General features: G+C 35.4%; 1 protein-coding gene across 5 annotated transcripts in view; it reads right to left on the bottom strand.

Moving 5' to 3' along the window:
• Positions 1-234: 234 nt before the first annotated feature.
• The window catches only part of LOC145668594 (cytochrome P450 6k1-like), a 172,579-nt gene continuing 145,067 nt past the window's right edge, over positions 235-27,746 (bottom strand). For 3 of the 5 annotated variants that reach the window (XM_081736616.1, XM_081736612.1, XM_081736615.1), the window contains exons 2-5: positions 13,150-14,136; positions 9,560-9,790; positions 5,833-6,084; positions 235-1,930 (exon numbers count right to left, since the gene is read on the bottom strand). In XM_081736616.1, coding sequence (XP_081592742.1) covers positions 1,761-1,930; positions 5,833-6,084; positions 9,560-9,790; positions 13,150-14,062 — 1,566 coding nt within the window. In that variant the 5' untranslated portion in view covers positions 14,063-14,136 and the 3' untranslated portion in view covers positions 235-1,760. Of the gene's footprint in view, positions 1,931-5,832; positions 6,085-9,559; positions 9,791-13,149; positions 14,137-25,610; positions 25,784-25,914; positions 25,993-27,746 lie in introns of those variants that run through there. The other 2 variants (XM_081736613.1, XM_081736614.1) reach the window with 2 other exon arrangements.

The raw sequence follows: 27,746 nt of genomic DNA, 5'->3' as shown, positions 1-27,746 counted from the left end.
TAAACTGGAGTTACAAGGGATATGCCTAAGATGAATTCTATTACCCTACCTTTTTACATGTTTTTATTCTTGCTATTTTTCTGTCAATTGCCATGTGAAAACTAAGGTTAGTGAAAGTCGTACTTGAAAGTTGAATGTCCTTAATTATAAACTATACACATTACAGCTTTTCATAATTTATGAAGTTGTTCACTCATTATGAATGTTTTGGAATGACAAAATTACACATTGTAGTCATATAAACCTTTTTTATTAACAAGTAGGACCTACATCGTAAAACAATTCTTTATGCTACAGTGACTTCTTAGATAGTAGGCTGTATAAAATTAAATCGGCTGTACCAAAATGAAAAATAGCCTGCGTGAATACTTTTAACAATAATGGAATGAAACTTTAAGCCCTAAAACAGAAAATAGACCTAGAACAAAACTTTTTAAACCAAAGATTCTCTGTTTTTAACAGAATAAAGCCTCTTAATGTTCACAAGTTCTGCTCTTTCAACAATCAACGAATTATTTCCTAAAATTACAGGACATAAAAGATGAACACTGTTCATTTCTTGAATATCATCATGTTGAGGTCAGTCGAATTTTAATCTTCAGTTAGTAAACCTGGAAAGGCCAAACGAATCTCTCTTATTACCCCCACTAAACAAAAAAATGGGGTAATAAGAGCCTCACATTTTCTGGCAAGCTCATTTATCATATCAGAGAAAAACTGGAACAATTCCACTTTGAAGTACCACTAATGATGCACAAATTAATGCCACCAATATTTTTAAGAAACATTTACAATTAAATTGTAAAAAAAATCTTCACGAAAAAGACTGACTTTAGGTATCTAAAGTTCTTGGTAGACACTTTATGAGAGGCAGAAAAGAAGGTAAAGAAGTTGCCTAAAAGCAATGAAATTTTTTAGGCTTCTACAAAGAAAGACACAGTAAGTTGTGTTTTTTTTTTCGGTTTTTCTGATGATAAACCAAACTACCAGCCATTTTGTCTCTTATTACCTCTGTCTCTTATTACCTCTGTCTCTTATTAACCCATCTTCCCCTACGTTATTAAAAACCACAAGGAAAGAAAAAAAAGCATCTGTCGAGCGTGCCCCAAATGTGAATACCTCGAATGTATATGTTGCACTTAACTATATTTTATGCAAGTTAGAAACATTCCACACTGATGAACCAACTATCTGTGATTCCACAACTTTCAACTGTATGCTGTGTATCATGAGTACTGAACAATACAACTTTTACTTCCAAACAAGAGCTTAAGAAACATACTAAAATTTTGCAATGATCCTTGACTTCTCACATATTTTGTCACATCTTAGCTCATAAATTTAGACCTTTCTCGTCAAATTATTCTACTTATTCTTAAGCTTTTACAGATATACATTCCATACACCCCTCAGTTTCACTTAGTACTGATTATGCCAACACCTTCATTTCCGAGTAGAATTGACAGTATTGTAAGCTTAAAAGTGTCGGCACTTCCCAACTGTCGAACTTCCCCTGAATGACCATACATTTGCTATATTAACACATTAGCAAAAATGTTTGTCATTGTGTACATTTCTGTCCATATTTCAATTGTATTCTCAGATCTAATATTCTCAGGTACGGAAACATATACCAAAGGTATTAAATATGTCTCTTAAACATTTCAATTAATTTTTATTTAAAAAATGTTTACACATTCAAAAATTTGAGTAAACGTATTGTTTACGAACTTTAAGCAGAATCATTCATTAATTTTATTCTACTTGACTAAAGGCTTCAACCCAAGATACAAACCCCCTTTAGGTGATAACAAAAATGACTGTGTGTCCAAAACAAGTGGATTCTGGGTCTTACTTGTCATCACAACTTTACAGCTCCTCAAAATACTCACGAGACCTACTTTAGTCTGCATTAGTCCAAATCGATTACCTGGTAGAAGAGAAAAGAAAAAAAGATAAGTTTGAATCTTAGAGAATATTTTATATGCACTGTTTTTAAGGTACAAGAAGTAAATGAAGCTACAAGAAATTATATCAAAAGTTAAAGTCTTATAAAAACATAGAAGCTACTTCTGCTATTAAAAGTTATCAACAGCATGAATCCAATAGGAAAATCTCCTATCCAGGAAAAGCAATAGGTCGGAATATTATTGACGCTTCCAAAGTTAATATTTTGTGAGTGGTCTTTAAATTTTTTTTTTTTTTCAAATAGACTTACGATTAGAATTTTTGGTATTTTTCACAAACTTGTAGAAGAATTCGTTTAAGTTGTTTTAATTTTAAAAACAGTTTTAGAAACTACAAAGCTTGTCCTCTTTCAAAAGATATATAACTTGTTATACTTACGGCAATTGTTCTAACATTTGGAAAACTTTCTCGTTAACAGTTTTTGGGAAAGAAAAATACGACAGTGAATTAGATTTTGTTGTACAAGTATTAATAAATAATATTCAAATAATTAATGGAAAAATTATATTATTTCTATACATCTATACATCAATTATTGCTGTTGCACTGAACAGATACTTGACATTGAAGTTAGTACTGAAAAACTATTCATGTGATTTGCCACCATTTTAATATGCCTTCCTAGCAATTATTTTGCGAAAGTAAAAGATCTTCAATTCGTCATCAATCTCGTCGCCTTTCTTTTACCATTTTATGTTGAATAAGTTATAGATATTAAATTTCTCTTCAAGGTTGTCATCTGACGACAACACAGACGCCAGTGACGTTTTAGTATTTTTTAAATATATAATTTTAGTATTTCTTTAACAATTCCATGACAACTGACAACGATTGACATTTTAAATCACTATTCCAGGATGTAAGATCAAAGACTTCCGCTTTATTCCTTGAATCCAGTCTACTACAACACTATATTGGAAATTGGCAAGTCGGTTGTGTCTGATAATTTTGTTCCTAAAACTTTGAAGAGAAAATAAAATCATTTTATTTGTACAAGTTCTCTCCGTTTTAGCATCTTAGTTCTTCATTGTATCTTCTGTTTTGTCAAGCAGCATATTTACACCTATAACATAATGCGGAAGTGTTACATATTTATCTTCTCTAATTTTCCAGACACCTTGTTGAACATTTTTAGGAATTTCTAAGTCTTCTCTAAAATTGACTACCGGTACTCTTGCTCAGCTAGTTTATTTGAGCACCTTTACTTTCTCCATACAATTATCTCATTTTATTCCATTTCACTAGACTCCGAACTCTTGACGATATCATTTTTCTTCCTATTAAACTTTCATCATCATCATCTCTCTTGCCCTCAAAACTCAAAGTTATCAGCAAATCTTGCACTGCAAAGTTGTATACGTGAACCATGCATTTAAAATGCTGGCTTTCACTGTCGAAGTTGGGAAGCAGGAGACTCAGCTCTTCCATACAAGTAAAGTTCGCAGCTCCATTGTCCATAGTAATCCCTTAAATTTTGGAGTCTCATAGGTATTGAAAAAAGGTTAGCTATGTATTTTCCCATGTACTATTCAAACAACGGAATAAAATAAATGAAAAAAAAAACGACGATTCCAATTTTCATCGAAGAAATGTGCCGTTATTCCATAATAAGATCTACCATTAACAGACATCTAACTATTGATTTAATTTCATTTACAGGTTAGCGTCCCTTTCAACAACGACGCTATATGAGACGTGAACCTATAGCTTAACGTTGGATCTGAACTACATGAGTTTTCGCCGGATATCGAACCCGGGTCTCCCATCGTCTATCTATTAATAGTAAATGATACATTAGATTTATTCATTTGGAATATTTTCTTCACTTTCTTCTGGATGTTTCTGAAGCAAGAAAATTCCATTTTCTTAAAGATATTCGTAATGGCGGGACATCTTCATTAATGGATTTAAATTGCGAAAAGTTTTTGTTCGCCGCTTTCAACAACTATATTTTCTGATTCATAATTTGGACCAGCCACACTATAATCATTAATCATGACGGGGACTAATAGCCACGCTGCTAACGTTCCTAGTATTTCACCCACTCACTCAATTATCATGCCATCAAAATCGAAATCTTCCTAAATTTCTTAGATGAGTTCTTTTGCATCCTTACAAACGTTTTCTCCACAGCACATTTATCTTTTCGTTACTTTGCTACACAACACTGTCCACACTACACAGACTTGATTACCAGTCAGTGTTGCTAGATGAGAGAGTTCAAATGTACTTACATATATCATTCACATCAATTAATTCTAAACAGTCGAAACGTTTGTTGGTTTTTATTAAAGGGCGGACAATTCTGCGAGAACGTGAAAAGTCTCGCGAGACTAGGCTTAAGTCTTGTCTCACAAAAATATCTAACTTCTCTACTCGTCTTATATCTCGCAGAAATGTGAAACGAGACGAGACTTGTCGCGTTCTCAAGATCTTGCGTTCATCTCATAGAAACTTTCTTTTCCCAAAAGTGCAGGTATGGAATAATTTTGTGTTTGGATATACAGAGTGGTGTGCAAAAGTATGTTCATACTTCAACATGTGATTCTTCTAAAGAGAGAGAGAGACTATGTCAATAATACGTGATAGCGCACCCTTCTAAATATATGCCGGCTGTTCGAGAATAGCCACAATTACTAGCAGGGTGCATGAACATGTGCATACATCCATGATGCACATGTTTATGCGCAAATGGTGGTCATTTTTAACATTTCTTTTAATAACACTGCCCGTAGGATCATGACGCTGTGTCCTCCTGAAAGATATGTATGTATCATTCGCAAGGTTGCATTAATTAAACTTTGCTTATAGTGCTGGTTCAAATTATTTCACCTGTCCCCCTTAACTACGTCTAGAGACTGTCTATTCCACCTGTGCCCTCGGAAACTATGCGAACTCTACTTCGGCCCCACCTCCGCCACCCTCTGACGGAGGAAACCCTCCCTTTGCTTACGAAAAAGAAGTGAATGACCTCTTTTGTGTTGCTAATTTGTCATTCAATCGTTTGGTCTTGACGAGTGAGATTGTAGGCTACTTAGAATGGAAATAATTCTTTCTGGCAACGCTTCCGCATCTAACAATTGAAAGATCTCAGCCGCAACAACTTATCCCTCCTCTTTCGAGGGAGGTACAGGAAATCACATATCGACAGCAGCGTCAAAAGGAGCATAGTGGAGATGGAAAGGCTCTACGCGCGCTGATAACTGTTTCAACTGTTTCCAACATATCAATGTGCTTCTCAAGCTCACTGTTGCCTTGTTCAACCTCTATTTTCATAACTTGCAGTGTGTATTGACTCTTGTTCTGCGCCCTTTATGTTTCGAAAAACTATGCGATATCACTCATATATTGATATAGACTATTTTGTTATCTGTATTTTTTATAAATAATGTTCTGTAATCGGACATATTTTGCCTACCGCATGCATGATGGAAATTAATTTTAGAACACTCAATACGAATTCACTAACATGACTCAAAGATGATACACAAGAAAATGCTGACCGCAGACGATAATGGCCCCAATATGCTGCCCAAGGAACATCCGAAAAGAGTGCTTAACTCAACAGCGTGTGTAAGCAACCCTAATGGTTCAACTAGCAACTGTACGGGAACATAGTTGGTTCTACAGATACTGGAGTATAATAATTAATTTCGATGTGCACTACAAAAGTAGACAGAAAACTTTGTGTTGTTCCGGAAATTTTCTTTCTAGTTTACTCATGACTTATTATGATCTGAAACATCGCAAAGCAAAAAGCCAAATTTTAAAAGAACTTCTTTAAAATATTTTATTTAAAAACTATTGTTTTAAAACGATAGCACTGTTTCCTTCCACAGTGTTAATAAAATAGAGAATACTTACCTATACAATTCCTGGGGCCTTCACCAAATGCCAAATATGTGTATTTGGGACGAGATTTTTTATTTTCCTCTGTAAATCTTTCTGGATCAAACTTTTCAGGGTCTGGATAGTACTTGGGATCATAGTGGATTCCCATTATGGACAAGAATATTGGTAATCCTTTCTCAAGCACTAGTTTATCTCCTGGTATCTGATAATTCTTGCTGCAAATGCGATCAAGGAAAGGCAGCGGTGGGAATTTTCGGAGTGCTTCTGCGAAACAAACAGAGAAAGAGCACACATTTAGTAATGAGTGGCATCTGAATTTACAAAATTTTATCTTGATTTTGGATATGATACTTCAATTAATATAAAGGTATTAAATTGTAGAAATTGTTATATTTTAAATATATCTATAAAAAATAGTTCGTCTATAAGCAACAATTTTTGAACTATGATACTTCATCCACCAAAACTCTTACTGAAAAACTACATATATATTTAATCATATTTATTGCATTCTTTGTGTAACTTTTATTCAATACTTTGTGCTTTATTTATTGTACAAGGCAGACATTACACAAAAATGATGAAAAATCATCTTTCGAAATGTGGGTGTGGAGAAAAATGGAGAAAATTAGCTGGTCAAGCGGAAAACAAACGAGAAAGTGTTAGAAATGGGGGAGGAGGAAAAAATAATTTTAGTTATTATTAAGAAGATGAAGTTAAACTGGTTGGGACATTAGGAAGAAGGAACAGTATCATAAGGGACGTGCTAGAGGATATGGTGGAAGGAAAGAGAGGGAGGAGCGAAAGAAACTATGATTGATGGACGATATTGAAAGAGAAAAATCGCACGTGAAGACAAAGAGATTAGCGGAAGGTTGTGGAGCATGGAAGCTTCTCGGTTGTGGCAAGCGACCTGCGAATAGTGGCAGTATACTACGTTCATGATGAGTATGTAGGTGTATGCCAGTGTTAGGATTATTAATTTATTCTTAAGAGTATCCGTGTGTGGCACTATTAGCAGAATACTTAGTATAAACATTTGACACAATATATTAGTTAAAAATTTACATATATAAACATTGTTTCTTTCAGAAAAACTGTTCCAGGGGGGGTTGGAATGGCACATACTATTCTCACACTTCCCTTTGATATTTTACTATTGTGAAAAAACTCTTAAATTTGTCAAATTTACATACTATACATAGTAAAAAGTTTATACTAACCAGTCACTGTCTTGTTCTTACTTTATTAATAGGCCTATTAATTAATTCTTATTATTCTCTTATTAATCTCCACAATCTGCCTGTTGTCTTGTATACGCTCTTGTATCAAATGCTTTTGCGTCCAATGCTCTACCTGCAACCGAAACGCTTCTTCTGTCTGTCTATGTTTTACTTTTGCACGCCACCTCTATTCAGTTTTTGTCAGTGATACAATTTCCCGATTTTTCATTCAAGATTCTTCAAAATGTTTAGGAATATCAAATGAACAAAAGTGAAGTGTGATCACTTGCAGAGTCGGATTTAGGTTTAATGGGGCCCTAAGCTGTTGAAGGTAATGGGGTCCTTTACATGTCCAGGTAAACGTAGGCACCCTATATACAGAAATGGATAAACTAATGATATTTTAGGAAGCAGGCTAGCAGAAGGGGCACCATTACTTACATCATAGTAGCCTACACAACAGGAAGCACTGTTGCTACGTATATGCAGGCCCGTATTTAGGTAAGTGCTATTCTGTGCTTGAGCACAGGGCGGCAGAATTTAGGGGGTGGAAAAATTTTGGAATTCTTTTTAATATTCATAATGAAGTAATATTTAAAACTAGCAACCCATAGAGTCCTGCGCAAGCACGAGAAAATATGTTGATGTGTTTAATTCACTCTAATTACAGTAGTTACTAATTAGCTAGCTTATCTGATTATTTTTAAAAAATCATCCTCTTCCACCCCCACCCTAAGGGGTGAGGATGAACTTGATCATCATGAAAACTGATACCGTTAAGCTCAGCTACCTCGAAAACTATGAATTCGACACTAATATTTGTCGTTTTCGATTACTTTAAAAATCTCGCCTTATCTCTGTGGAGTGGAGTATTACCTTGAAGTTGAATTGGCTTAAAACTATAAGTATTCATCTCAAAGACCCCAAAAACTATGAATTCAACACTAATATTGGTCGTTTTCGGGGGTGGGAAATTTTGTGCGGGGGCGGCAAATTATTTAGAGCACAGGGGTGTACAATATATAAATACAAGCCTGCGTATATGTAAACTTTATTTTATTGATTGATTTTCTTATACTACACTTTGGAAATGGATATCCAGTTTTCTTCAGGCTTTCGGGGCCCCTAAGACAGTGGGGCTCTAAGCTATATAGCTTGTTTAGCTTATACGTAAATCCGGCACTGATCACTTGAACAAGTAAAGAAGCTTTCAACGAATATATCAATTTATTTCAAGATAGGAAACTACACAAAATTTATGCCAAGTCTATAAAAGAACTGATAATGATTTGCAGCACTGGGTACCTAAGAAAATGTTACATCAAATAGTCAATTGAACAAAACGGCATTCATCAAATTGCCAACTAGGTATTTTAATTTGCTAACTTGTTAAGAAATTGGGAGTTTTGGGGGGCGGGGGGAAGCTCCACTCTCACCTCTCCTTAACGACGCCCCTGGATACCGCACTATTTCTCGATCGGTATGGTAAAATAATATTTTCCATGCTATTTTACCGTAAATTATTAATTAAATGTGAACTTTGTTATTTTTAAATGACTGAAGCGAGGTAATCTTACGATGATTTAAAAGCTCGTCATTTCGGTAGGGGCAAGAACTCATTTGGGGGGCCTGGTCCCGATGCCCCCCACGTGGCTACACCCCTGAAAATAGGCATAAAAGAGGGGAGGCATATGATGCGTTACTTACAAAATTAAAAAAGTTGGAACCTCAAGCGACACGCGATACTGTTATTTAAAAAATAAACAATCTGCTGTCGGCATTTGGGAAGGAACTGCGGAAAGTGAACGAATCCAAGAAGTTGGGGACTGGAAGTGAGGAAGTGTACGTTTCAAAGCTTTGGTATTTCAAGGAACTTAGAAGTGCACCCCACAGAACATCTGATGAAACTGAAGCAACTGAAAAGGGCTAAACTCAATTAACTGACTGTACACCACGCACTATCAGTTCAGTTCATCGTACGATCGGTTAAGTCAGTTTCTAGCACAGTTGGACTGATCAGTTAAAACTGATAGTGTATGGGCCCTATAAAAGATATTCTAGTTAAAGTTAGTACCGAAAAATTTAAGAGCTCTGCTGTCTTAAGAGAGAGTCGCAAACGGCAGAGTCATAAGTTGTAATTGGAACCGTACAAGTTTACCTATAAACCTACTTTAGCTTTTTTGTGTATAGTTCGTATCATTATGATTTCATTTCGTGTTTAAATTAATCAAAAATATTATCATACGATTCTTCCTCTATCAACACATTTTACTAAGAAAAAATGTTATTACATAACTCACTGTTAACAAATAAGACCAACCCAATAATAAATTTTATATATACATACATTCATACATATATACATACATTCATATATATCTACCAGTCTCTACGTTAATAATTTAAAGTTTCTGAATCCATCTTAAAGAGATAGTTTCAGAAACCTCAAATTATTAACGTAAAAACTGGTAGATTAAACTTTTCAAAAATACAGTTGCATATGTAAATTTACATACCTGCAATAACTAAATCCAAATACTTCATTTCCTGAACAGCTTCGTAGGTTAACTTTTTTCCATTTTTCTCCAAAACAGAATGTATCTCTTCTTGTAAACGTTCCTGAATATCGGGATTTTTGGCTAATTCATAGAGTGCAAAACACATAGTTGTGGATGAAGTTTCGAAACCAGCCAAGAAGAATTGCAAAGCTTGACCCAAAAGATCATCCATGTCCAGAATTTTATTTTCTGCAAATTATGTGTAAAAGAAATAGGAATGAGATAGAAACAATTATCAAATTTGATAACTAAGTTATGTGTTTTCTTTAATATGTGGATTTGTATTTTGCTTTACATAAAACTTTGCATAATCTGAAATTAAGAACTTTAAGGTTCTTAATAAATACTTTTGTGTAACTATAAGAAGTTAAAGGCTAGATAGCTACTACAATGATAACAATGATGCAATTAACGGCGCAGTAGACTGAATCCAACTGGACGAGTCACAAATCCGATAGTGGACCACGTAATGTGAGAGACATCTTGTCAACATAGTTGCCTCTATATTCTTCAGCGTCATATTGGACGAACAATATAAATCATGTTATGTGGTGACGATGGGCATCATATGCAATGTTGAGTACTAAAGCCTGTGACAAACATCCTGATATTTTAGCTAAACGAATAAATTGCAAGCTCTGGCGCGACATTGCCAAATGGTAAAGGGATGTGGCTATGGCTAAGCAGACAAACTACAGCGCGATCAGGTGACAAGGGGATCAGGGGCGTCACTTGGGGGGGCAGGGAGGGGCATTTGCCCCCCCTGAGTTTGAGATGTATATAGATTTTATCAATAGAATAATAGTAAATCAGTGAAAAACGCGAAATTTTACTTATATCAAGGGGTCTTGCCCCCCCAAGCAAAATCTGAAATGACGCTCCTGAAGGGGATAGACGTGGATGTGTACAAAATAAACGTAGCAATACCGCTGGCCTCTCATTTGCTAGCAGCATTTAAAGGGAACTTGGAGCGCCGCCTTCAAATGCCAAGATGTTTGTCACGCCGTTTAGTAATTACGGGTACCCTCAGCAGCGGCCGTTACCTTAGAAAACTGTAAATGCAGAAGTCATATATTGAGCCTTGAGCACATTTTATGTGCTATACTCAACCGACAAATGCCCCACCTAATTTTGTCAAGAATATGTAAGCCTTCTTCGCAGTTGACAAATATCGCTGCTTTCCTGGTTATCCCGTTCGCCATACACGATTCCTACAGAAGGATGAACGTTGACAAGTGATATCTCAGAAATATACCCAAGGTTTCTTTGATTCAATGTTATGGCGCTTAGTTAGTTAGTTAGTGGTAGCTTGGCACCATACTGTACTTCGCCTTATTTCCATTTCCTTGCACACCATGAGGAATATGTATGTTAAATTTTGAGTTGTCTTATATAGTTTCTTATTAACTCTAGTACTCCGAACTTCTAAATGTTAATAATAGGTTTTAAAATGCTTTTGAAATTTCATCAATTAACATCATCGTAATTTCTGTAAGAATAGCAAGAAACATACTTGTTTACTCCAAAAAAGGCAGAAAAAGTTAAGCATATTTTTAAATATGTCTACAATTTACGAAAAATTAAATAGTTTGACTTAATACTAAGTATCTGGTATATATATATATATATATATATATATATATATATATATATATATATATATATATATATATATATATATATATATATATATACAAAATTAGAGCATAGAGAAAGTTTCCGTCAACAAGTTTAGATACTTAAATATTTTCAGATGTTTATAATTAATTTATGATGCTTTGATCTATTTTTATTTATGGTCAGTGGTCAGTGTATAGTATACAGGCTGGCCAATTTTAATCTTTCCACGGACATATCTCGAAAACGGTTGGATATAAATGAACTGAACCAAAACTCAAATAGGAAATACCATGGGGCAAATCGAATGGTGATGTCGCGCTGCCCTACAGGGACGCTCTTCAAGGGGGCCCGGGGCCCAACTTTAAAATTTTAAATGGAAACATTGGGCGTGTGACACCTCGTTCGATAGATCTTTAAAAACTAAAATGCAATGTGGCAAAAGATTTTTCATATCGGTCACCGTATTCAAAATGGCCGCCAAGATATGTTACCTGTATCAGATAAACGTTCAGTAGCACTAATATGAAAACGGTTGAACATAAATGAAGCAAACTAAAACTCAAATAGGAAAACCATTGGACAAAATTGTGCAGACGACTTTTGAGCAAAACTAACGTTTGTACACATTGTTCTAAAATTGCATTGTTCGACAAATTGGTTTCGCATTTCAGTTGATTCATTTTTGCACAAATCATTGCCTTCAATCAAAATGGAAGGTACCATTTAACAAAAATTTTACCTACTTTTTTCCATTACAGACATCTATCTCTCATGAAAACACATTTCAGATAATTTTGTTGAGTAGGTACAATTTGCAAAAAATAAGGTTCTCATTTGAAATGTCACTGCTCCTTCCCGTCCCGCTTCACCAATTAACGCAGAACGTTAGAACGATGATTTTCTAGGAATTAGATCTCCTCCTTTGCATTATGGCACTTTTACACTAATCATCTTCTCCTCTGTTGCAACATTGGAATGAGAAATGATAAATGCCTTGGAATGATAAATACCCTCTCTGATTTCCTATATCCGGAGTTTTATTCCGTTAATCCGTTATTTTCTTCAACCGTTTCCATATTAGTGGTAGTGGACGTTTTATCTGATACAGGCACCATGTCTTGGCGGCCATTTTAAAAACGGTGATCCATATGAACAAACTGTTGCCACAACGCTGTTTAGTGTATGAAGATCTATCGAACGAGGTATCACTTGACCCATATTTTCGTTTAAAATTTCTAAATTGGGCCTGGGCCCACATGAAAGGCTGCTCTGGGGGACACCGCTACAAAATAATTCGATTTGCCCCATGGCTTTCCTATTTGAGTTTTTGTTTGCTTCATTTATGTTCAACCGTTTTGATATTAGTGCTACTGGAAGTTTATATGATACAGGTAACATATCTTGGTGGCCATTTTGAATACGGTGACCGATATGAAAAATCTTTTGCCACATCGCTTTTTCGTTTCTAAAGATCAATCGAACGATGTGTCACACACCCCATGTTTCCATTTAAAATTTTAAAGTTGGGCCCCGGGCCCCCGGGCCTCTGGAGGGCACCGTAACACCACCATTCGATTTGTCCCATTATATTTCCTATTTGAGTTTTTGTTCAGTTCACTTATGCTCAGCCGTTTTCGAGATATTTCCGTCGAAAGATTAAAATGGGTCACCCTGTATATTTTCAATTATAAACATCTGAAAATATTTATTTTAAGTATTTGCTTTATCGAAACTTGTTGACGGAAACTTTTTCTATGCTCTAATTTTGTAAGCCTGTTAAGCTCAAGAGAATATAACTTCAACTACATCAACTGCAAATCTGAGTACAGAGACTATAATATGGCATATTATTGACTAAGATCTACTTAATAATAACTATAAAATAAATCCCATAATTAAAAAAATCTATTTAAATTTCTAGTACTCACCATCACCAACGCCAGATTTCGTATTTGACTGAATGTTCTGAGATTCAACTGGACTGTCACCATGATCTTCAACTACTCCCTTTCTCTTTAACTCCAGAAGAAGTTGTAAAAAATCTGGCCTATAGACCTTGTTCTTTTCTCGGAATTCCATTGTATCAGTAAAAACTGAACGAAGAAATGTCTCAGTGCCAGGTGGTAAAAATTTTATACGTAACAAGTTAATTAAATATGGGAAAAAGAACAAGCCTCCTTGGGCAAAAATATTTCGAAAAGTTGGTTCAAATATTTTCCTGCCATTTTCACGAAATTCTGCATTTGGATTTTTTAAACTGTGACACTGAATTCCAAACGCACATGTAGCAATCACATCCGTTGTGTATCTAGCAGCAATTTCTTTTATTTCCACACTCTCACCCTTTTTAGCGTGACTGAGTATCAATTCTTCTAATTCTTCTGAACACTCAGATACTAATGGGAACATCATTTTCATTTTTCCAGATGTAAAAGTTGGAGTGAGTTTGGTTCTGAAGTATTTCCATTTCATACCATTTGAGCCGAACAGAGTTTTGGCTGTTAATGGATCTATGTTTTCATTAGGTTGAAAATTCCTATCAACGAAATGATCAAAATCTTTAACCAAAATTGCTTTAATCAGCTCAAGATCTCTAACTAAAAGAGCTGGTTGCCTAAGAAGGAAAAATCCAACAAATGGATGTCCCTTAAATTTATTGTACAGCTCCATTTGAAAGACGCCGATAGGTTTTCTCTGTAGAATCACATCTTGTAAATTACCAGTCAAAATTTGTGGTGTATTGAAAGGAACATTTCGTTTAGTCCAATAGTCAAACTTCCATGTGAGATAAATGTATAGCCCAATGGTCAATGTCACAAGGCCTATTAGAAGGTCAATCATTATCGTTAAGGAACTTAACTTGTGCGGAAATCGAGATTTAAGTTGTGACGTTTATGTTGTTTTATTTTTTAAACCTGCAAATAAAAGAGTTAGGTAGAATATAGTTCTCATTATCTGAGTGTAGCCATGTTATACATAAGATCAACTATCAAATATTATACAAATCTATCAATGTATTAATTAAGTCATACTCTATACCTATGATAAAATAATGTAATTATTCGACTTTTCTGCAGTATAACTTTGAGGAAAGATAGCGTTATTAGAAAGAAAATAACACTCTCAATCAAGTTGTAAACGTTAGTAATGACTAATAATAAATAGTACATGGTTGCTGTTGCAACATTAATTCCATTTGTTACGGTTACCGTATAAAATTATTACTAAATCTTTCCATCACTTACCTTACTGATTATCATAATCTCATTACCATTTATCATGCATTTATTATGAATCTTCCTTTATATTATTAAGATCGTAATGCATCAATTGAGTTCCATTTATATTATGTTTTCGTGTACTTTTATAATTCTTACAGTAATGTCATATTTTTCGTAGATGAATTCAAAGTTGATTGAAACTAATTCCACGTCATCAACTTCTATTGTATTAATTTATTAAATTATATTGTTATTTGAGTGGATATCACTGCTCATAAGTTATCGAATGTCTCAGGTTACAGATGCCCAATTACTATTTACAAGATGAGTTGTAAAACACATATATTAGTAACCCTGACTGACTGCATTTAAAGTATTAATATTGGTGTAAGAACAATCAATTATTTGTTTTGGTTATATTGTTACAATGAAAAGATTTTTATAGTCCTTGTGTTTTCATACTTTCAACTTGTTCCTTAGTATTTCAGAAGTTTCTTTCTTGGTAGCAGGCTACCTTTGTTTTTATTTATATTGGTATTTTTCGTAATTCTTTTAATATATTAGTTGTTGACGAGATTATTTATGATAAAAATTGACTAAATTGCCAAAAAGTTTCTAAAAATATATTTTTTAAAAAAGCTTCCACCTTTCAAGCCATCTTGTAATCTTGAAACTTTTATCTTGCCGAATTAATCATAACTTATTCTTTTTGTAACTTCAATTAAGCATTTATATCTTCAGGTGCAGATCTAGTTCCAGAAATGATATTACTAAGAAATGTCATTAATAATTGTTTTATAGAATCGTAATTTAAATCTGAACATAGATGGAAATGAAGAATGATGCATGAATCTTTGTCTCCCGCGTCTTAAGAATCATAATCCAGCTTCAAGTCCATTGAACTGCTGTCCATTAATTGCCTACCAAATCATAAACCTACACAAATTAGAACTCGTGCTAAAGAAACTTTGAAGTTAGTTTGGCACATACTAAAGATTCTAGACATTATTGAATGAATTTATGTATATTGTAGTTACATTTAAGAGACATATAATACTTCTGGTAGGAGAATATCTAGATGTTAAGAAGAAAAACAAGATAAAGAACAAGATAACACCATAAGAATACTAGTAAAACCATTTTGTTCGCTACTATGTATAGTAAAGTACGTATATTATGGCTTGTGTGAAAAAGTTCAAATGGAGAGGATCTATTACTACATATCGTCACATGAGAACCAGATGAACGTAACTCCATTTTCGTAGATTTATAGGCGAGAGGACAAATATATTTTCTTAGAAAGATGTGTTTTAATAAGATGGTAATTGAGCTACATTACAACAGATGATCGACAGAGAGAACAGATGGCATTACGTTCCATTTACACCAAGTGGAGTTTTCAAAATTATGTCCGAACATGATGGAAACGAAAACCACATTTTTAGAATTACGTTCTTCTAGTTCTCATGCGAGGATATTGTTGTATCTCAATGTCAAACTATGAATGGATTCTGACGAAGCTTTTGTGAACGCGGCATTGAACCTCCGAGTTCCATAGGCCATAGAGTTAGTTTGTACTATTCGACAATATTAATAAAACAAAACTGACTAAAACTTCAAATATATATTAATAATATTTATGTAATATTTTCGCCTACGTAACATTGCCTTCATCAGACACGATATCTCATCATAAAACTTGATAACATACTGAGATAACAACTCTGATGAAGTCGATATTACGTTGCCGAAACTGTCATACAAGTATTATAAATATATAATTGGTACTTTGGTCAGTATTGTTTTATTAATATTTTAAACATAGAAATATGTAGCTATTCTTCAGAATGTTATAATAGCGGAGCACTAGTTATACGCCTAGTAGTAGTTTGCAGAAACTTTTTCTACAGCCCTGATATGTGTTTGTATTGAAGGAGCTATTTTTCGTCTCGCATCTCTATGCGAAAATTATGGCTTGTCTCGTCTCGTCTCTGTTCTATTTCTCAGAGACCAATAATACGAATATATTTCGTATTTTCTCCGTTTTCTCACTACATAGAAATAGTCGGAGAACTTTCAAACATAAAAATGTCTTGAACATAATACTAAAGTTGGTATGGTGTTATTTTTGTCTCAGCTCTTCATGTGTTAAGAAGACGGAGAAAGAGAATAAAAGATATTTTGTGTTTAGTTGCATTTATATATAATTTTATTTATTTATTATTATTATTATTTTTTTTTTTTACAAAAAACGCAAAAGTCAGGGAAATCAACTCAAATTCGTCCTTCATTCTTGAGGGAGTCCGTCCGTTCCCTTCATAGATGACTTAAAAAAAAAGTTTAAGACGAAAGATTGGTACTGTTTTTATCATATTTATTCTGAAGAGAAACGTAGTGGTTCCCAATTAAAGAAACCTTAACGAAACTAGTTTTCACCGATCATAGCGCCGTCTACCACGAATCAAGAAAAAAGTTTGGAATTAAAATTTAGTTGTTTTTTTTTTTCACGTAGAATTCGAATCTCTAATAAAATATGGGGTCCCCACTTCAGTTCAGGAGGCGAGGGAAGAATTTTATCATAGGTGAAATTCTGTCTGCAAAATATTAACTATTTTATTTCGAACGTATGTTCTCTTTTCTGTCAGAATTAGTGGGTCGAACATAAAACGAATGAAGGGGGTGTTAGAAGTGATAGGGAAGAAAAGAACAATTTTAGGTATTACTAAGAAGAGGAAGAGCAACTGGTTGGGACACTAATTAACAAGGAAAGCTATCCAACTCCTCGACGAGTATCGCATTGAAACTTGCACAAGTGGAAGGACATATTGAAAGATGGAAATATGCTTACTCTTACGATTTGCAACGTCGTCGAATGATTGTTTCCCCATAGCCCCTGGTAGTTATGTACTCTGGTCATACATGCCAGAATGTTATACACTGGAACCTGTTTTCTCACGAAGACAAATTTTGCAAACTCAAGATGATAACAGTCGGTGGTGATTGGGATCTCTAGTACGTCATTGATGCAAATCGATCTCAAATGGAACACGATACACGATCATAAGTTCCCAACGAAGACGTTTACCCGGTAGAGAAAAGGGACACGCTGAAACCACAACGCAAAAACAGCTTTCTATTATTATTATTATTATTATTATTATTATTATTATTATTATTAGTAGTAGTAGTAGTAGTAGTAGTAGTAGTAGTAGTAGTAGTAGTAGTAGTAGTAGTAATAGTAGAAGTAGTAGTAGTAGTAATGGTAGTAGTAGAAGTAGTAGTAGTAGTAGTGGTAGTAGTAGTAATAGTAGTAGTAGTGGTGGTGGTGGTGGTGGCAATATGTTTAGTATTATTAATATGAGCATTATGATGAGCAAAAATAGTAATAATGAGAAGACAACAAATGTATTGTTGGGCCCGTTTAGTAACGAAGGACTTCGGACCCTCTTCAGAGTCCTCTAACACTGCTATAAAGGTTTTAAAATCCACAAACAACCATACCCCAGCCGGGATTCGAAGTCGGGACCATTGAGTCACTGGCTTGACCTCAACCAACATGAACATGAGGTCGGCAATAAGACGAAGAAGACAAAGAAATAATAATAATAATAATAATAATAATAATAATAATAATAATAATAATAATAATAATAATAATAATAATCCTATCCAGTGGTTCTGAACGTAATTCTAATCACGACTCCCATATTATCATATCCTGTTGCCAGCAACCCCCTTATATTTTCTGGCTTGTAATAAGCTTGTGTCGGATTTTTAATATACCTATTGCAGAGATCTCATTATATACATCTATTTCTATAATAATATAATCCATTTCTTGTATATAGTGGATATAACATCATACTACTATACTATACTACTACTATTACTACTACTAGTACTACTACTACTACTACTACTACTAATAATAATAATCGAAAACCATTTTTGCGTTGTGGTTTCAGCGTGTCCCTTTTCTCCATCGGGTAAACGTACTCGTTTGGAACTTACGATCGTGTATCGTGTTCCATTTGACATCGATTCGCATCAATGACGTACTAGAGATCCCAATCACCACCGACTGTTATCATCTTGAGTTTGTAATATTTGTCTTCGTGAGAAAACAGGTTCCAGTGGATCACCTTCTGGCATGTATGAACAGAGTACATAACTATCAGGGGCTAAGGGAGGATGATCATTCTACTTCCGGTTCAACGACATTGCGAATCGTAAGAGTAAGCATATTTCCATCTTTCAACATGTCCATCCACTTGTGCAAGTTTCAATGCGATACTCGTCGAGGAGTTGGAGAGCTTTCCTTGTAAGAAGGAAATGTATCATGAGGAACGTCCTAGAGGGTATGATAACAGGAAAGGGAGGGAGAAAGCGAAGGAGGCTACAATTAATGGATGATATCAAAACAGAGAAATCGTACGTGAAGACGAAAAAGTTAGCGGAAGGCCATGCTCATGCAAGCTTCTCAATTGGCAGCATGCAAGGTTCTCAGTTGGCAGAAAGTGACTTACCAATAATGGCAGAATACCTATGATGATGATGATGACGAAATTTCGAACATTCTTTTTCGTCCGACGGTTATTTCTTTAGATATTTTGATATCTCAAGTTTTTTTCTTTTTTAAATAACTCACTCCGTATATGTTTAAGATATCATATTGAAAGCATAAAACGAAGAACTCTTCAATTAAGAAAAAAAATCCATCTCTTCTACAATACATAGCACGATTACTAGTACTTTTGTTCTCCTATATACGTATTGAATGGATATAAACAAGATTTTGCAAGAAGAGAACATACTATATGAGCATTACTTCTACATGATAATAAGTGAAAATTGGCTGTTTATGTGCTAAACCGTTTATTTGTTGAAGTTCAGCATACCTTCTTTTCTGAACGAGGCTATACGAGATATAAACCTACAGTTTAAGGATCAATACAAACTCGGCAGACGGGTTCGGAATGCAACAGACCCGGCTTCAATTCCCAGTAGGAGCAAGTGTGATTTGGATTCTACATTAAGCTGTAGGTCCGTGTCTCATGTAGCATCTGTGCTGAAAGGGGCGATAAAATCAAAATCAACCAACGATGGGCATTTTTCTCTAATGTTCATGAGACGTCCCTCTACCTATTCTTGACTGTATATACAAACCCGAAAAGCAATACATGCTTTTCTAGCCCTGCTCGCTAATCTAGTAGAAAGCGTATGTGCCTTTCAGGCACCTGGTCTCATGTTCTTCTACAGTGGGAGAGCTCAAAAAATTTATTTTCATAATCATACACTTTCATTAACCATTGTTCTTCTTTAGTCTAAAGGATATATTTGTGGGGCGTTAAGTTAGAAAAATTAATTGCAATACATTCTCTTAAACAAACTCAGTGGTTGTTACCAAGAATATTTCCACTGGATGCAGCCTGAGTTACAACTTGTTGGTTTTGTATAAATATATACTTGTTAACACAAAATTCTAGTTGTATTACCTGACCAGGATAGCAGTGCCGATTTTGGCGGGGAACGCCAGTGTTGTGTTTACCGCAGTTATTGGGCGAGCGATTGGGACAGGAGAGCGGGGAGTCTTACTGCTGCAGTGTATACAATGGTTTAGCAAAGTTTCACTTTCGACGTTACAAGTAGCCTGATTTGTTTGTGTATAATAAAATATGTCATAAATTATATATTTGTTATTAAATGTAGTAATGAAGATTTATTGTGGATAGCGATATATGCATGGAAATTATCAATGCAAGAATAACATAGCATAATTGATCATTCAGTAAGCTTGCACCGTGCATTAAACAGATTATATAAATATTGGTTACTTTTTATTTGATTTCATTATCAAATTGGAGCAACCTGTAAAAGGCAGGAATGATTATGTCGATTACTAGTAGTTTAATTTAAGTTGATAGTATATAGCAGAGCTTTCCAATCAACGCTGTCGCGATCCCGAAGGTTGTCGCGAGGTGGCACCAAGAATGTCACATGATCTTTTTGTTAGAAATTCGGGATTTTGAACTAATGAATAACTTGTGATAAAACAATACTAAGTATCTTAATACCAAAGTCTCTTAATGTTTATAAGGGAAAAATGCAGAAATGAATTCTACGTGCTGTTGCTCTATTACCGGAATGCTTAATATAGAGAAAAACTAGTGAACAAGGACGCACCTACTGGGTACGAACCTCATCGAAACTTCGAAACGTTTTAGGTTTCTGTTTTTATTTGTTTTTGACAACGTGAACATGTGATTTCCAACCAGTTGTTTTATCTGCTGTCATCAAGCTGTCAGCAACTTTAAGACGAGTTAAATTCATTAGTTTTAATTCAACTTTCTTTGCCATAGAGAGAATCTAATTATTTATACTATACTGAGATCAATTTATTCACATTATTATTAAGAAATGAATATTGAAGATCTGTATACTTATTTAAGAGTGGCTTAAAATGTTCAGGAAATATCTTCCGAAACTTTTGAAATTGAACTTGTCTTAACTTTAGGGATGCGCACGAGTCGAGTCGAGTCGAGATTTAAGCCTGTCTCGACTGGACTCGAGAAAATGTTGTCTCGACTCATGTCTCGACTCGAAAATATGTTGCTGTCTCGACTCGTGTCTCGACTCGACAGTCTCTGTCTCGACTCGACTCGAATTCGAGTCGAGACAAAATATACGAGTTAAAATATACACACACATCACCCAGACCATTATGACTACCTACCTAATTGTTAGTATGTCCACCTTTTGGCACGAATAACAACGGCAACGCGTCTTGGCATGGTCGCAATGTTCCTCGGTGGATCGCTGGAGAGAGTTGGCACCACATATGCACACACAGGTCATCTAATTCCCGTAAATTCCGGGGAGGGGGTGATGCGCTCTCAGGTCACGTTCAATCACATCCCAGATGTGATCGATTGGGTTCAGATCCGGAGAGTTTGGGGGCCAGCACATCACTTGGAACTCGCTCCTGTGTTCCTCGAACCACTCCATCATACTCCTGGCCTTGTGACATGGTGCATTATCTTGTCGAAAAATGCCAGTACCGATGAGAAACATGGCTGTCATGAAGGGATGTACGTAGTCTGCAAGCAGCGTGCGACGCCTCGGCCGTCATGGTGCCTTGCTCGAGCTCCAATAGACACATGGATGCTCACCTGAATGTTCCCCAGATAATAATTAAGCCGCAGCCAGTTTGTCTCCGCCCCTCAGTTCAGATGTCAAGGAGCTGTTCCCTTGGAACACGACGGATTCGCACCCTCACATCGTCATGATGAAGATGATATCGGGATTCATCAGATAATGCAACGCTTTGCCAGTGTGCCAAGGTCTAGTGGCGATGGTAACGTGTTCATTTCAGTTGTAGTTGCCGATGTCGTGGTGTTAATATTCGCCATCGTTAGGAGTGTTCGGTGCACTGTGTGTTCAGACTAGTGTTGTGAAGGTCTGTGAAAAAAAAACAGAAAGTTTGGGTAAAAAACCAGTTTTTTTACGGTTTTCCCGAGCTGGAGAAAAAACGGAAAATTTGGGTATTATCAGAATCATCATTTTTGTTAATCACAGAATCATTTTAGTTAATATGTTAAATCAAACATATTTCATAGAGATATCTTCATTGTTCTATGTAAAATTTCGGAAATTTTGAAACCATTAGAAAAAAACATTTGTTCGGAAATATTGGCAAAATCAGGAAAATATAGTTTAAAAACTATTTGTTGGCCTGATGCTAGTAATCTTACTTGCTGTAACATGTCTACAACATATACAGTGGGAAGTCGACTGTATACATATACAGTGGGAAGGCATACAACATGGCTACAACATATACAGTGGGAAGGCATATATATATTAGCTAAATATACCCATTCTTCGCATGGAAGTCAAGGCCTGTGGAAGTATTACCCTCATTTCCGCGACCGCGAAAACTATGGATCTGAGACTAAATCTATCATTTTGGATTACTTTTACATGTCTCGGCATATCCCCCCCCCCCCGCTGATTCTCGGTCCGCATACAATGGTAGCTGAATTTGCAAATCATTGCTAATGGAAGTGTCACCATTGTTCTTAGCGAGCACAAAAACTATGGATTTGACACTAATATCGGTCATTTTGGATTACTTTTACTTGTCTCGGTATCCCCCCCCCCTTCGCTGACTCTCGGCCCACATGCGATTGTAGCTGAATTTGCAAATCATCGCTAATGGAAGTGTCACTATTGATCTCAGAGACCGCGAAAACTATGGATTTGACACTAATATCGATCATTGTGGATTACTTTTATATGTCTCGATATCTCAACTCCTCCTTCCCGGTGACCCCCGACCCGGTGCCGCACAGCATGAATTTGGAAGTTAATGCGATCGGAGTTTCACCATTGATTTCAGCGACCGCGAAAACTATGAATTCAACACTAATATCTGTTATTTTCTACTACTTTGACATGTCCCGGTAAACAACCCCTGAGACCCCCCCTGGTTCGAATTTTGACAAAATCGTTTAACTCTGGTCTGGAGCCTGGACCAAGGTATTCGTGACTAAAATTTGGTAACTCTCGGTCAATTTGTCTGGTTCCCAAGCCGGTTCCGGTAAACGCCTCCCCCTGAGACTCCCCTGGTTCGAAATTTGAAAACAACTTTTCGTCTTGATCTCGGGCCTAGGCCAAGGTACCCCTGACCAAAATTTGATAACTCTCGGTCCACTCGTCTGGTCCCCAGGCCGCATACAGACAGACAAACACACAAACAATCTATTTATTTTATTTATATTAGACTAGATAGATTCTTGCAAATTATACCAGATTTTCATATTATCTTTCCGAACTAATTTTAAAGACCCGCTCCTACTTATCTTTATATGTATACAGTATATCTATATTTATATCTATATATGTATATAACAAACGCAGGAATTGCCCCATAAATAACGCTCCTGGAGGACCCCTTTCTCAAAAAAATTGCTGGGGAAACACTTGTACAAACTTCAATTTTCGTACCGGACGATTACCGAGACCTGGTGAACAAAAAAAAAAAAAAACTCCTTTTGCGATCGAATTAAAAAAAATAGTTCTCCTCAGGTTAGTATTCACTGATAATATTTTTATAAAATTTAAATTTGATGGGTAAATCAGTGGACTTTGAATACATCCACATCGTATCCACTGAGTTGCGAAATTGTGTACCTCCAGACATGGACGGCCGAAGAAAATTTTCTAGGGGGGCATCTTCAATGTTTGCTATATTAGTCTGGCATTTAATGTGCATGGTTTGTTATATTACGTATACATTTTCGTGAGCCAGGGAGGTTCATTCTTATCAAACACGAAGATTATGAAGGAGCAGATCTACTGTACAAAATATAATAAAAACATCTCTTTCGGATTTCAATCATCCCGCAGTCCAACCCCGAGACGGAAATATAAGAGATGGGCTTTTTGTTTTTAAACAAGATAACGTGTCTAGCGAATGTTTTACATTGTAAAGATTATATTAGTGAAAATTAAACGAATATAATTTTACAACTTAATATACATATTACTAAATGTTTAGCTCCCCGTTGCTATGTTGTTAGCGATGCGCCTTTCTCGAACGAGGTTTGATTCATGGTAGGAGCTCATGTGTTTCAAATCCGACATTAAACTGTACGTTCATGTTTTGTAGAGCTTTGCTCCTAAAAACGACGCTAAAGTATAATCTAATTTAATATTACTAAATATTAAAAAATAATGACTTACCAATGTGGCAGTCATCAAATCCATTTTATACTTTCACTTAATCCAGTGGATATTAATATAACAATTACAAGACACATGCGCATATAAATACTCAGAAACAAGCACATACACACGTACACATACACAAATATGAACACTTCAAATCTATTTACATGTGGTGGACTGCACTACATCAAGCACTGTTATCTTCGTCATCTACTCATGTATCTGCATTTTCTGATTCATCCACAGATTTGTTATTTGTACGCATCAATCATTTTAGCATTTTCGGGAAGGTTCAGGGTTCGTTCTTCATTTAAAGAGTCGGTTCTCTGTATTGGAAACAGAATGAGGGGAGGGAGGGGGAATTTATACTTTATGAATGGATAACATTTTAAGAAATATATACAAAACATGCCGCTTCCGACGCAGCACTAAAGCATTTCTTTTAGCGGTGTACTACTAGTGGTATCCTGATGATAATACCCCCTCCCCTCTCAAGTTGTAAAGTGAGAAGGGACAGAAACATCCCAGACACTCAGGGTTCAGTTGACAATAATAAAACTATGGGTAAGTAAACATCTTGTGCAGAGTGACGTTTTGCTCATTTTTGAACATTTCTGTGAAATCAACAATACAACAGCGGAAATACTAACTGGTTTTATTACTCCAACCACCGCTTCAACTAAGGGATACTTCCCAACGGTCAGTGAGCCATCTAAATTTTCGTTCTTTTTCTGTTTTCGTTCTCTTTCTCTTTTTCTGTCCTCGTTCTTATTCTCCACATCTTTAATGAAGTAGGGGGCGCCCAATCCCTCGACATTTAGACGTCTTTTCCTCTTGGTTTCGCCACTTGTTGAAGACAATCACCACAGCACTCCTCGAACACCTGACAAGTTCTGCAGTTTCTGAAATTCTCGTGCCGAGTGTTTCTGAGCGAGTACTTTCTTCAAAATAATGTTAAAAATTATAGAAAGATTTTCGAGACATTCGAGTCGAGTCGAGATTTTTACCAGCTGTCTCGACTCGACTCGAGTCTCGACTCGAAAATTCGAGTCGAGAAATACGTTTGTCTCGACTCGTCTCGAATTTTACAAAGAGTGTCTCGACTCAAGCGCATCCCTACTTAACTTGAACATATGTATTAAGTAGTTCATTAGAAACAAGACAATATGAACTGTGACAGATTAATTACAAGTTAACCGGTTGATAACACTGGTGTTCACAGTTTATTACAAAGCCGGTCACCTGTTCTCGTTCCCTAGTCAGGATATAACTGGTTCAAGTATTCCAATTAAGTTTTCCTCCATTCCATCTAGAATTTGCATAACTCAATTTGTGTTGTGACCACTGCACCTTTATGTTATTAAGAATATGATTTTAGGTCAACTTATACATAAAATAAAATTTTTCAAATAACAAATAAAAGTAGAATTGCTACGTACTGTGTAAAGTGTTTCCAGCGATATGTACATGATTCTGTATCAGATGAATATTAAAACTGATTTTAGAGCCACAGTTTTCTATCTGTTGATTGTCGAAATATGTCACACACGTGTTTTACCCGTTAAGTGTTTGGCTAAATCTAAGCACATTCAGCTATATGTTCAGTTAACTTCTGAAATTTAATTTGTTACAAAATTTTCGTATTTCCTTAAAATTAAAATCCTTGCAATTTTTTACTTCCAAAAATAGTAACTAACTACGATTCTGTCAAATTAATCAGAAGTATATCAGATTAGTACCTACTGTTAAGTACGCTAAATAAACCACTGTCCCTGACACTGTTTAGAAACTCATCTCTCTCACAACTGCAGCAGATTATGTAACAGCATCAACAATAATTGTATGTGTTTTTTATTTTCTTGGCACCTTTCCAATATTTTTGAACCCATGCTGTAAACCAAGGTTACATCATGGTGATAAAGCAACATTCATATCAATTTATTTTGCCTGACTAATTTTAAGAAATTGGAAAATAAAAATAATGGTTACTTGAATCGGTGGTGTTATGCGTAACTTCTCTCTCTCTTTCCATCAGATGTCGAAACTATTATAATTGCTTTCATCTACCCATTTAAAGAGTTGTGCCTTTTTTGAGGTGGAGTTTTTTTTTTTTTTTTTTTTTTAACCATTCCAGCTAGAATTTGGAACTTATGCTAGTCCTTAGTATTCTGTTAGGAATATCTTCCCGTTTGGTCTATTCCCGTTTCACCTACGGTCACTAGGCAAGGAGTATTAAAAAAATGAAATGAAATCTTTGAGTTTTTCGTCCCACGCTTATGCCGACTAGGGTAAAGGAGACGGTGATGATGAGTAATGAATGAAATGGTGGAATGAAGAAAGTGGGAGGAAACGGGAGAACCCCAAGAAAACCCACGCACACGGTGTTTGTCCACCACAAAGTTCACTTGGCGAAGGCTGGGATCGAATCCGGGACGTCAAAGGAGTATTAAATGTCTGAGGAATTTTCTTGCGAAGATTCATTTCTCAGCATAATCAACACCAGCAACAGGCATCTGTAACGACAAATGTAATCGCCTGTAATTCTAGCAGTTCTTTGGTCCTCTCTGGAGCTCCCAAAATAGGCGCTCTGGTTCAGATAATTATAAATCTTCCTTCTGCACTTCCGTTGCAGGTTTGATTTTTACTTTTATTTTACACTGAAATCTGTTCACTTCTTAAAATAATAATAATTACGTTACATTATTTTTTTTTCAATTCTTTCAGTAGTTAAAATTTTGTATACTCATAACTGCGAAAATACGTATGCTTAAACAGAAAATTTTGTATTTCCTCGATAAACTACAAAAATTAATGCTCATGTTGTTATATATATATATATATACACTGTATATCACTTACTCCCTGTAGCTATATTTGACATTAAAGGATGGATTTTCACTGGTGATTTTTCACGCATAACATAATTTTCAAACATTTTTAGATCAAATTAAAATCATTTCGTTTTTTAACCCTGAAAATTCTACGTTCTATTGTGAATTGAACCTGGTACTGATTGCATGCGCTAAAGTTGTATGCGCTAATCATTCGTCTACCCGACAGTATATAGCCTGTTCTGTTCCTCAATTTACTTCTTTAATATTTCTCTTTAGAACACATTATTGAACAAATATGAGTGTGCTTCTACCAGCTAACATGCACTTTTGTAGCTGTCAGTTAGCCTGTTTTACAGTAACTTATGGCGTACAATTCACGATTTTAATGAAGCTTAACGTGTTTTTGTTTGTTTGTTTGTTTTTTGAGGCTTAAGAAATAAACCTATAGGTTGGGAGTAGAAATTTGTCAGGAATAAATTCGACATCTACTTGTGTGTATCCATATGTTCATAATGTGATAACTAACTAAATGACTTCGATTTTGAAGCAATACCGTATATTTTGTTTGAAGCTTCCCAATCATCAACATTGCTTATGGTTGAGATCGGGCAGGGGTAAGAAGAAGGACAAATTATACAGATACAAATCGTTTTACCATATTTTTCCTAGAAATTACTGGATTTTCTTGAAACAAAGCATGTATTTTGTTGGTGTTGACTCAGAGACACTTTTTCCATGTTT

The sequence above is a fragment of the Thermobia domestica genome, chromosome 13 (genome assembly GCF_964235325.1).
Source record: "Thermobia domestica chromosome 13, izTheDome1.hap1.1, whole genome shotgun sequence".
NCBI lineage: Eukaryota > Metazoa > Arthropoda > Insecta > Zygentoma > Lepismatidae > Thermobia > Thermobia domestica.
Note: the sequence above shows the minus strand (reverse complement) of the source record. Positions and strands in the feature narration are given on the sequence as shown.